At 41.4% G+C, this 12,638-nt stretch overlaps 1 protein-coding gene across 29 annotated transcripts in view; it reads right to left on the bottom strand.

Annotated features, from left to right (window-relative positions):
- SNAP91 (synaptosome associated protein 91) overlaps positions 1-9,407 on the bottom strand; it is a 157,655-nt gene extending 148,248 nt beyond the window's left edge. For 4 of the 29 annotated variants that reach the window (XM_021091752.1, XM_021091733.1, XM_021091737.1 and 1 more), the window contains exons 1-2: positions 9,183-9,387; positions 7,747-7,906 (exon numbers count right to left, since the gene is read on the bottom strand). In XM_021091752.1, the coding sequence (XP_020947411.1) occupies positions 7,747-7,876 (130 nt within the window). In that variant the 5' untranslated portion in view covers positions 7,877-7,906; positions 9,183-9,387. Of the gene's footprint in view, positions 1-7,746; positions 7,907-8,198; positions 8,389-8,429; positions 8,598-8,742; positions 8,998-9,100; positions 9,148-9,182 lie in introns of those variants that run through there. The other 25 variants (XM_021091761.1, XM_021091696.1, XM_021091741.1 and 22 more) reach the window with 22 other exon arrangements.

Raw genomic sequence — 12,638 nt, 5'->3', positions numbered from 1 at the left:
CAAAATGGTAAAGAAATAAAAGAGGAACTCAAAAAAGTGAGCAAGAATTATATGTGATCCTCAAAGAGGGCAATTTTGAAAAACTTTAAAAATGAAAAATACGCATGAATAAAATTAAAAACTAAGGATGAGTAAAAGCAGACAAGACACAGCTGAAGAGAGAGTGAATGAACTGGAAGGTATGTGAAAAACAAAGCATGCCAGAGAGTAAGTAAAGGGTTAGAAATGATGAAAGGTCTATTTAGAGATATAGGATGTAATGAGAAGGTTCAGCATGTACATAATCATGTTTGAAGGAAAGAAGAAATGAATGAGTATAGGCAACCATCAAAGGTAACAGAAAGATGGAGCATTTTCCAGAACTGATGTGAAACATGAATTCTTAAATTTAGGAAACCATCAAGCTCCAAATAGGATAAATAAAAAGAAAGTTATATCTAAATGTACATACAGTACACACAGAGAAGACACAAGATTTTCAAAGCAGCCCCCCAAACAGAGATTGTCTAAGGGCAGCAGACTAATAGATGACTTCTGAACAGCAACAATGTAAACCAAGTATTATCTTTAAAGAGAAAATAATTCAATCTAAAACTGTATATCCAGATAAACTATCCTTCAAAAATAAAGTTTTTGTTTCTTTGATTTTATTTATTTTTTTATTTTTTTTTGCCATGCCCATGACATCTGGAAGTTCCCAGAACAGAGACCAAACCCATACCACAACAGCAACTTGAGCTGCTGCAGTCACAATGCTGGATCCTTAACCCACTGTGCTACGGGAGACCTCCTAAAATAAAGTTTGTGTGTTTGTTTTTTTTTGTTTTTTTTTTTGGTCTTTTTAGGGCCGCACCCACAGCATATGGAAGTTCCCAGGACAGGGGTCAAATCGAGCTACAGCTGCTAGCCTATGCAACAGCAAGATGGGATCCCAGCCACATCTGGGACCTACACCACAGTGCATGGAAACTGCAGATCCTCAACCCACTGAGCAAGGCCAGGGATTGAACCCACAATCTCATGGTTACTAGTCACATTTGTTTCTGCTGCGCCACAAGGGGAACTCCATAAAATATAAAGATTTTCTAAAAGACAAAAACAGACTTTACTCCTAAAGAGCTTCACTGGAGGAGTTTCAAAAGGATATAGTAGAGAAAATCTTAGGCAGAATGAAGGAATGGTGAGCAAAGAAGGAATGGAGGTTAAAATAATGGTGACATAAAACCCTGGACAATAATGGCAAGTAAGAAGTGGGTAACTGGAATTAAAAGTTTCTAAATTTCTTTGAGAAGGAAAAAAAAGAGACACTGATTGACTTGAGACTTCAAATATGCATATTAAGTTTTTACAGGCAATCACTAAAAGAACTGAAAAAGTATATACAGCTTCCAAATGACAGCTGGGGAAAGCTGGAATCAAAGTAAAACCCAAGCAACTGAAAGAAGACAAAAAACAAACACATAAGGGGAAATCAGTAAGGCCCATATATCAGTTGTCATGATGGTGGGAGTATCAATAATGGTACTAGTAATGGCTATCTACAATAGTGGGAGTAACAGCTGATGTTTCTTGCATGTTTGTGTGTCAAGCTCTGGCCTGGGTATCTTACAGGAATCTCTCTCACTCCTCACCAAAAGTGAAGTAGGTACTAGTACTAATCACTTAACAGATGAAGCTCATTACTGATCTAAACCAAGCAGAAGACAGCTAAAGAAGATGTCAGAGAGTTTACAAGAACTGATCACCCACTGTATCTGAGAGAGGAGAAGAACCTGGAGTCGCCTGAACAATACCTGACACATCACAAGGATTCTAATATTTCATGCATGCACTAAGCCAATCAAAGATACAGACTATCTAAAGGATGCTAGAGTTGTGTCTGTTCTCTTTGGGATGGTGAGTTTCAAGAAGCTGGACTGTGAAAGAAAAGCAAGGGATGACAGGTGGGTTGCTAGAAGAGGTCATAGAATTCAAGCAGAGTCATGTAGGAGGTTCTGTTTGTTTTCAATGGAGATACTTAAAAATTTCATAAAAGAGCTAGAGGAAGAGGTTAAAGATATGGATAACAGAGAGACTAACTGATGTAGAAAGGAGGGGAGTTATATCTTAAAATAAAATTGCTAACCCGAGAATAGCAAAATAGCCAAAAAAAGCAAAACTACACAATGCAGCAAAGATCTAGCTTCTCTCTCTTGGGTAGCTAGGAATAGCATTTCACAAAATCTTTTAGAAGATATTAGATCCTTCTCAAAGATTCATAGTAGGAATTCCCTTATGGTGCCAAGGGTGAAGGATCCAGCATTGTCACCCCTGTGGCACAGGTTCAATCCCTGGCCAGGGAACCTCCACATGCCATGGGTGTGCCCCCCCAAATTGGAAAGATGAATAGAGAAACCTATGTATACATTGTGGGAGGCTGTCCTCACACACTTGGGACAAATGAAGAGAGAACAGGAAAACAGCTAGAGAAGAGCTATGGGTTTCAGGGTACAATTCTCTCTCTGGTTTGTGCTTTCACCCAACTGCTCCAAGGAAAACTCCATTATTTTTTACTTACAGGTTATCGTGAAGTTGACAGTGTTAACTGTTCTTCCCTTTATGAAAAGCAAAAATAAACTTCCACATTACATAAACACCTAAGGAAAAACAGCCAGCCAACATGTCCTTTTACAAGCAAACAAAATGTTTCTCTGTAAACAGAAAGGAATTTATGAACAAAGTGAAACTGAATAATAAAATATTTTTAATGGCAAGAATGAGGCTTTTCAAATAACTAAGATTATCCTTGAAGGTCTTCTCAGGAGCTACTGGCTCAGGAACTGAGTGGCCTAAAACATCACTCTGTAAGGAAAGCATCCTCGGCCTCAGGGAACAGGGTTCTATGTCACTTCTGACCTTCTTTACCAAGTTAGCGAAACCAAGATAAGCTCCAAACCGATCCCAGCATCAATCAATTTCAGTACAGGAGGTAAGATATTTGAAGGAAATTTACTTGTGAAAAGCTAAGGGAAAGATCCATGGCAACTAAGTGCACAGATTAAATGTCAAATAAGACTTCAGCAGCCAATTATTAAACATTAAAACTACTTTGGCAATGTACCAAATATCTAGATTTTAATCTAAAATTTAGCAAGCTAATATTGCAATTAAGATATGAATTTACCTACTACATAGTTTTATAGTTTTTTCCACATATGTACAACCTTTTCGATCACAAGAACAACTTCTAAATAATTGATGTGAGTTACCAATTTTATACAGGTTCTAAGAAAATATCTGCTAACCACACTGATCTCAAAGGGGAAAAAATACCTAAAGTGACCCAAAGATATTTAATGTTATACCATAAAAAACATTTCTCTGAAAATGTGGAAGTAAAAAGATCCTTCTTGTTCCAACAGCTGATGTAAAGCCTGCTTAATTAAGTCGTTTCTAAAGCAGGCTCCCTACTATTACCTAAGATTCTTTGCCACTCTTTTGCTTCTCCTGCTCCTGCCAACTGTTAAACCCCACATAAACTCTTTGCTCTGCTCTAGGGATGCCGAACAGCATCTGAGAATGTCATAGGACCACACGGACCGGCTCCTTCAGATTTAAGGTATGAATAATAATGGCTTGGATGTTTTTCAGAAGTCTATTTTCCTCATCTCTTCTTGACTGCCTGAAAAATAATAGAGACTGTTCTAAACCATCTCCATACCTGGGCTGGACCTTTTGGTAAAATCGAGGAGGGAGCACAGGGTATGCCTTCATATAGAAAATCAGAGGGTATATTTAGACAATAACAAATAGTTAAATGAGAACAATTGGAATCAAAGTAAAATATATTTACAGCAAGTTAGTACACGTCTCATACTGAAAGTCTCCCTTAGTGTTCAGAAATTGTTCTAAAGAGCAATTAGCCAAAATGAATCCTATGTAAGGACTGTCAAACTTTCCAAAATTTTTCCTGCAAGTGTTACTTTGGGCCAACTCTATTTTGCTGTTGTTCTTTAACCCTGACACAGCACTTGGGATAAGCAGTAGGTGTCCTACAGATCCTGTTACTTGATTATTTCACTTAGGCTATCCCTTAGGCCATCAACTACAACACAGAAAAGGAAAAGCAATGAAAATGTAAAACAGGAGTTCCCGTTGTGGCGCAGCAGAAACAAATCCGACTAGGAACCATGAGGTTGTGGGCTCAATCCCTGGTCTCACTCAGTGGGTTAAGGATCCAGCGTTGCTGCGAGCTGTGGTGTAGGTCGCAGATGTGGCTCTGATCTGGCATTGCTGTGGCTGTGGCGTAGGCTGGCAGCTGTTGCTCCAATTCGACCCCTAGCCTGGGAACCTCCATATGCCGTGGGTGAGGCCCTAAAAAGACCAAAGACAAAAAAAAAATGTAAAATAGTTTATATTTTGTAACATAATGCAACCAAGGAGGTGGATGCTGGCCAAGTCCTGGATGTACTATCAAATCGGTACAAAATGCTACAGGTGGATCCGGGAAAGCTAATACCGAACTAACATCCATTAGGTGTCTAGTTTTCATGTGCAAAGGGCAACATTATTATAGTAGAATATGCAATAAAAGTTTTACATAATCCAAGAGTACCTTGAAGTAGATAATCCTTTATTAGATTAAGGTTAATCATACCTATTTTATATATAAATGCTGATTATAGCAAAGCTTTTCTGAATAATTTTTTTCTCCAAGAAACATACTCTTATTGAAGAAAAGGAGGGAAAAATTGAGAATATATGCCTAGAGTTCCCTTATTTCTACCTTCTCCCTTTATTTAATTCTATCTCCGGATGTTAACAAATCATTTCTTCAAATGTATATAATCATGTATCAATAAGCATCATTTTATAAATTACCATAATTAATAAGAATTTTTGTGGCCTATCAGCCTAAAGAGAAAAAAAATACTTTAAGTCAGTACTTTACTATTAAGTACACATTCTTAGATTCTGAGTTCATTCAATTAATCCAGTGCCTTTATAAAAAAATCATGGAACCATATACTCTATTCTTATAATTTTCTAATCTGAACTCCAAATGATAAAGTTATACACAAATCAAACTAAGTAAAACTCTTTTTGATTTCAAATCCCCAACTCTATAATTTGTGCTCTTTTCCTCCCACCTAGTGTTTAATATTTTCAAAACTAAAACACTAACTACTTAAAAGTATTTCAATGTACAAAGTGAAATTTAGTTATATGTTTGCATGTTATAATAACTGGTGTGACTCACTTTTAACACTGGTGTGTTACTGGAAATGTGTGAATAAATTACTGAGGTAATCTACTGTTATTTAAAGGAACATTACAAGGGATTCTGTGCAAAGACACCTGCTTACAGTGCATATACGTACATTATATGTTCATATTTTCCATATGAACATTATCTTTACTTAAAATAGGAAATATCAGTAACATGATACTTATCTTTCTAAATTCTACCCTAAGGTTAGTTTTAAGTGAGGATAATTTGTTTTACGGCTTATTGGAAAGGTAAAATAGTAAAAAGAAAATCCAATACTACTCAGTGCTTGGCTTATTATCATTTTCTTAAGTGACAGAATTAAATTTTTTTTTCATACATATCATAGAGTGTGTGTAATCATGACGCCCATTTTTACATAAAACCATGCAAACAGGATGGGTGCAAACAAGATTAGACCATTCAGGTTCTCATGGTTTCCATTCTCCCCCTCTCAGTAGAGAATAGCACTAAATAAACCACAGATGGCAGTTAAGTGCAGTGGTTAAAAGCTATGGATGTTAATTACCTTCATTGAACCTGTTAAGTGGTAATAAATAATGTAAAACTCAGTGTCAGGCATATAGTAGCTGCTCAATAAATGTTTGGCTCTTATACTTATTCATGTTAATAATTCAATGCCAGCTCCTATTTCAACTACTTCCTTTAAATACAGAATCTTCCCCTTAGGTTTCATATCTTCAAAATCACCTCACTCACCGACATATGCTGGAGATTCTGAAAAATTTCCCACCCTGAAAATGTATAAGATTTTTCAAGATCTAATGATTAAGGTGACTAGATATAGAAAAGTCTGTCTTTATCTGAATCATGTTTAATGAAATGCTCAAACCTGTGAATGTTCCCCTGAAGGTTGTCTACGTATTGATCTACCATTTTCCAATCATTCAGCAAATACATAACCTATAGCTTTTTTTATTGTAAGGATTTGCTACATTGACACACACCTTTAAGACATGAGTCACTTTTCCAGAGTTGGGGAAACTGATGAAAAGATGGTTAAATGATTCAGCATGTTGCAGCAAAAAGAGCTGGCCAGGAATTGATAATTTCCACTTCTGTTAAGCGCACTGACCCTGGTAACTTCTCTCAATCTGTACTGCACGTATAACACATGATACCATAATCAACAAATTTTGTTAGAAATTCCCTCAGGAAAGGAGCAGTGGTGTTTTCCCTTCAGACAAGCTTCTAGAAGCATCATTATTCAATTTGATGAGAAAACAGTTTCCAAAGACTGGATAACCCTCATGCTGTTCAGCTGTAAGCTTCATCAAGCTTTGCTTACACAGATGATAGGACCAGAGCCTATTCCAGCAGTGGTGCCATTTTCTCAGCTGCACAAGGCAGACTCTGGGGAAGGGCCGAAGCTGAAACACACACACACAAAAGAAACACCCAAAAATGGGCAAAGGAAGCCAGGTGGGAAATGGGTATGGCTAGACCTGTGTCTTTCATGCCACTGATGACTTTTATCAATACACAGATCCTGAGCAGGTCCAAAACACTGAGAAGCAACTACAGAATATATTCTAATGGAATATATTCTAATTATAAGGCACCTCAGAACTCAAAGCAAGCGAAAGCTTTTTTCTAAAGGTCCTTATTTGCTCTTCAACAACAAAAAATTTACTATATTAATCAAATGAAATCTTCATTTCAGAAATATATAGATTCCCAACTAGACTAATGCTTTTCCCCATCAAACAACCAATACTAAAAAAAAAAAAAAAAAAAAAAAAAAAAAAATCATGAACTGAATGTTTTCACTTAAAACTGCACCTTCTCAAATGCTGAGAAAGCACGTCCATTTTGTACCCACAGCATGGTCATTCCGCCCAGCAGTTTCTGAGAAAGGGACAAAGAAGTGTGCCAGGATGTGTAAAATGAAATCACCATTATCTATGAAATGCAATTTCCTCATTCAAGAGCTTAAATTTATTTCAGTTAGGTGTGGTTACATGTAACACACACTCATACACCAAATCTCAGCAGCAGCACTGAAAAAGACACTATTTAAAAATGATCCAAAATATATTTAGGAAACAACTAGGGTGATACGTTTGACCTTCCTTGAACCCATTTTTGTGGTTATTGTTGTTAGGACTGTGCAACCCCTGATTTCCTTTAATATGGACTGGAGAGGGGATGGAGAAAGGGGGCGGGGGGAGGTGAAAAGTGCCTAATCCAGAATGTACGATTTCTCGGTATCTTAAAGTATTAATAATCTTTTTTTTTTTTTTCTCCACCAAGACCTTGGAGAGTCAACAGAAAGAAAAAAAGGGGGGAGGGATTCAAAGACAAGGTTTCAGGGCTGACCCAAGGCAAGGCCTCCACAATGGGAGGTTCTGAGCACAGAGGCAGCCCAGCTGGGAGTTGAAGGCTGCAGCATTACCGACAGCGAGCTCAGGCCCTGCCCTCCGCATCCAGGGTGCCTCTGCCTTGCGCATGTCCCACTTATATAAAGAGATGCTTACAGTCCAAGTGCTTTTTCTTAGGGCCCATCACTTCATGAGTGGTGGCTTTGCAGACCGCTCTAGCTACAGCGGAGCCTGTCACGCTGTACTGAGCGGCAGCGATCCGATCCGTGAGCGTTTGGCCCGACATCTTCTCCGGCCGCGTCTACCGCCTCCTCTTCTGCGGGAAAGAAGGGGAGACGGTCCTGCTTTGAGCCGCAGACTCTACCCTCAGAACACCCAGACCTTGCCTCCTCCAGCCGCACAGCGGCTCTCTTCCCCGTCCCCGCCCTGGTACCTTGGGCGACCGGGTCTGGGGAGGTCTTGAGCAAGACTCTAGGACCGTCACGGAACCTCAGTGCGGGCTCCGGTCCCAGCATCGTGACAATGTCCCCGACCGATCCCGCCCCACCCCCCGTGCTGCTTGCCTCACCCCTCCGCGCACCCCAGTCCATCAGCACTTTCCCTGCTACCTTGATCTCCGGGTGCCAGACCAGCCCCCGCGAGCGTCGGGGTTATTCCCTGGGCGCCGCGCCTGCCAAGCGCCCACCTCGCGCTTCCTAGCCGCACCGTTTCCTCCTAGAATGGATTGGATACCCAAGCCCTGGCCGCCTCCCTCCTCCTTCTTGCGCTCCTGCAGCAATGAGCTCGTCCTCCCTCGGTCGCGGCGATTATCCTAGCGTTGCGCCATGTTACGCGCTCACCTCCCTTTCCTTCCCCGCCGCGGTCTCCAAAGCCCGGCCGAGGCCCTTCGTCCAGGTCCCCTCCCCTCGCCCCCAAATCCCTGCTGCAGGGGCCGCCCGGGAGCTCTGCGGAGGCGCCGGAGTCTCAGGGCCCCTCGCCCTTCCTGACGGCGGAGCAGAGACAGGCTGACAGCCCAGCCCCCGCCGGCACTCCGGCGCGCCGCGGAGCTGTCACCCGGCTGCTGCCCTTCTCCCCGCCCTAGGATTATCCTCTCCGGATCCTCGCGCGGCCCTAGCACCAGGAGGGGGGCCGAGCGGGGTCGCGAGTACTCACCCCGCCGCAGAATCAGGGGAGCCCGGGCCGCCGGGGGAAGTCGAGCCAGGTGGGTGTGTGCGGCCGCGCGCGGACCCGGTGCCCCGGGGCGCGACGCCCCCAGCCCTGGCCCGGCCCCCGCCCTCGCTCCGCGGTCTCTGCACCCGCACTCGTGGCCCCAGGAGCCAGCCGCACCCGCCCGCCGCCGCGTCTCTCCAGCACTCCGCGCTGCGTCCCCATCCCCGCCCCCACCTCAGCTGTGGCTGCTCCAAAGAGTCAGGTGACGGCGGCGGACAAACCCGGGCGAGCTCTCCGCCGAGCGCCTCGCGGCCCCCTCCCAGCTACTCACACACACCGTTCCCCGGAGCCGCGAGCTTACAGGCCGGGGGGCGCCGCACGCGAGCATCCCCGGCAGGCTCGAGGAGAGAAGGAGGCGGGGAGGCAGGGAGGCCGACACCTACCTAGCCAAGCACCCTCCTCGAGGTGCGCAAACGCCCCTCCGCTCCCTGGACCCGCACCCAGCACGACAGTGCGTGCGCGCGCACCGCGCACACCTGAGGGCTGCCTGCGGGATGCGCCCAGGGCGGCGGGGGCGTTGGCGCAGCCGGGAGAGTGAGCTTCTGGAGTTGTGTTCCGTGAAGGCCTGGGCTGGGGCGTCGTCGCTAGGTGCCTGGCAGAGCCCAGCCCCTCCTCCCCTACATCTGACTCGCCCGCCAGTGGAAAGCAGCCGATGCCCAGATAGGCAGGGCGATTTAAAATGTCAGATTCTGCTGGCCAACCGCGCCGTTACCTGGGGCGTCTTCCCTCAACTCCTTGGGGGTCTTTTACTTGGCCCTGTTATAGTTGGGAGCTGGGATAAGCATCGTATCCTAGTCACTTAACATTAAATGGATAGTGACCTCTACTACAAAGACAAATAATTAACAAAACCATCCATCGAGTCCCAGATCATATTTACAGTAATCATTTGGGTCTGTAAGGAAAACTCTTTGTACCTTTAAGTAATTACGGTCAATTAAATGTAGTGTTTGAGTGTCTTAGGTATTTGAATTGCGTACATGGATTTCTGCTCAGGGATTTGGCTAGGTTAATAGTTTCTCGTGTTGACATTTTCAAAGATTGTTATTTACCCTAACCTTAAAAATCTTTTGAATTCTCACAGTATAGTCAAGATCAGAACTTCATTTGTGAAAGTTCTTGGCTACAGGTGGACTCTATTAGGCCCTAAGGCTGTAAAATATCTACTTAGAGATGTCAAGGTTTTGTTGCTTACTCTCTATTACCTGACACAATGTTGAGTACAAAGTCATGACTTTGTAACTGTTGGGACTGATTCTAGAATTAATTAGAAGCATGACGACCTTTGCCAGGTTTCAAATGCTAGTTTTACCATAGCTAGCAATAGCACACCTAGATATTTAAACAAGAGAAATAAAAGAACACATTTCTGGAGTTCCCCCTATGGTGCAGTGGGTTAAGAAGGAAACTGTGGGGCTTCTGAGGGGAAGGGTTGGACCCCCAGCCTTGTGGCAACTGTGACACCCCTGGGCAGTAGCTGTGGTTCGCATTAGATCCCTGGCCTGGGAATTTCCATGTGCTGAAGATGTGGCCATTAAAGAAAAAAAGCCCAAACGCTACTTACTGTTGTGATTCTTTTATGTAACATTCTGAAAAAGGCAAAAACTATAGAGACAAAGCATGTCAGATGCCAAAAATGGGCAAAGAAACTGACTGCAGAGGGTCAGAAGATAACTTTTTGGAGGGATGGAAATGTTCTATATCATGGTTGTAATAGTTACACAACTGCATGTATTTCTCAAAATATCAATTTGTACACAAAATTGGTGAGTTTATTGTATGTAAATTATACCTCAATAAATCTGATTAAAAAAGAGCTTTTGGCAACATTATCAGACAGATCAGACTACACAATATGGAATATTAGGGAAGATTTCATAAAGATAAAAATTCCTCAAGCATGGGTAACAACCCTACATGTTTGTAAGTTGAGAAGAGCTTCAAAATGGACTGAAGCAAAAACTGATAGCATTAAAAGGAGAAATAGGCAAATCCATCATTATACCTTAGGAATTTCAACATGCTTCTATGGATGAGGACAGGTAGAAAACCAGTAGGATTACAGATGACTTGAAATAACCATATCAATTAATTTAACCTAATTGACAACTATAAAGGAGTCCACACAATGATAGTGGAATACCTTCTTTTCAAGTGCACATGGAACAGTCACCAAGATAGACAACATTCTGGAGCATAAAGCTAGTCTCATAAATGCAAAAGGATTACAATTATACAAACTGCATTCTCTTACTACTGTAGTATTTAAATAAAAATCAGTAGCAGACAGATATTTGGAAATCCCTAAACATTTGTTAATTAAACAACACATTCCAAACAACCCATGGGTCGAACTTTCACATAGGAAATTTATAAATTATTTTGAATTAAATGATAATGAAAATGCTGCATATCAGAATTTGTTGGATATAAGTAAACAGAAACCAGAGGGAAATTTCTAGCATTGAGATGCTTTTAAGAATGAAGACTGAAAAACAATTTTCAACCTTAAGATTGAGAAAAAGAACAAGTGAAACTCAGTGTGAGAAGAAAGAAAGGAATAATAAAGAGTAAAAATCAAGGAAACTGAAAATAGACAAATAATAAAGTTCAATAAATAATAGAGAAGTTCAATAAAACATGAGCTCCATAGACAGAAAGGTGAAAGAGAGATAACATAAATTTCCAATAATAGTAATTGGAAGGGATGGTAGTTCTTATGAATGTCAAAATAGAAATTTTTATGTATATTATGCCAATAAGTTAGACAATTGTCACGAAATAAGAAAATCATATAGAATAGTCGTTCTCCCATAGTCCAAAAGTGACATTGGGGCACACATATTAGTTAATTGGTTAACTGTTATTAGTTAAGAGGTTTGGAGCAAGTAACATGTTTCCAGTCATAATTAAAATAATATAATCTGTAAGTGATTTACTTTCCAAAAATAAACTGGAGTGGATTCACTGCAATCCTCTGAGTGTGAAATTGCATACAGTCAATTATGCACATATATCCCTGGGAAGTATGGAAAGCTATAGTATGTCTTCTGTATGTTATTCATGTTTCTATGACTACACAGGGGGAGTATCCCACATAGGGGTGCCCTTCATATGGGATAGCAGGAGAATGTTTGAAAATCTCCCAACTATAGAAAGGTCATATACAAACTGGTGAATCATGTCAAGGGTAGAACTAACTTTTGAAATGTTATTGGTTGTTTTTTGCTTGTTTGTTTGTTTTGTTTTTCTTTTCTGGCCACCTTGAGGCATGTGGAGTTCCCCAGCCAGGGATCAGGTCTGAGCCATGGATTTGACCCACGCCACAGCTGCAGCAACTCCCAATCCTCTTTAACCTGTGTGCCAGGCTTGGGATTGAACCTGTGTCCCAGAGCTCCAGAGACACCATCATCCCATTGCACCACAGCAGGAATTCCCTATTGGTTGTTTTGGAAGAAGATTTTACTCTGCTTTGAAAATAGTAGCATATTTCCAGTGGCAAATTAACCTCCAGGAAAACCTAGAAATATAACCATGAATGTTGTATATTAAGTTGCAAGAAAGAAAACTGACTAAAAGAAATACACAGAGAGAAAGAAAAATGATTCCTTATCAATATATTCCCTCTGAGGGCCTAAAGGCATAATAAATAATATTCGATAAATCTTAAGGCAAGAATAAGCAGTGGCAGTTAATATTTTTACAGATTCAAAGATTAAAAAAAAAAACTCTCTTGGGGGTCAGGAAAGAAGTTAAATACAGTAGGTATCCAAACATGTTTATAGAAACTATATTGAACTTATTTTTTTCTGAGCCAATGCACAAACATATCACCATAT

Source organism: Sus scrofa, chromosome 1 (assembly GCF_000003025.6).
Source record: "Sus scrofa isolate TJ Tabasco breed Duroc chromosome 1, Sscrofa11.1, whole genome shotgun sequence".
In the NCBI taxonomy this organism is placed as follows: domain Eukaryota; kingdom Metazoa; phylum Chordata; class Mammalia; order Artiodactyla; family Suidae; genus Sus; species Sus scrofa.
Note: the sequence above shows the minus strand (reverse complement) of the source record. Positions and strands in the feature narration are given on the sequence as shown.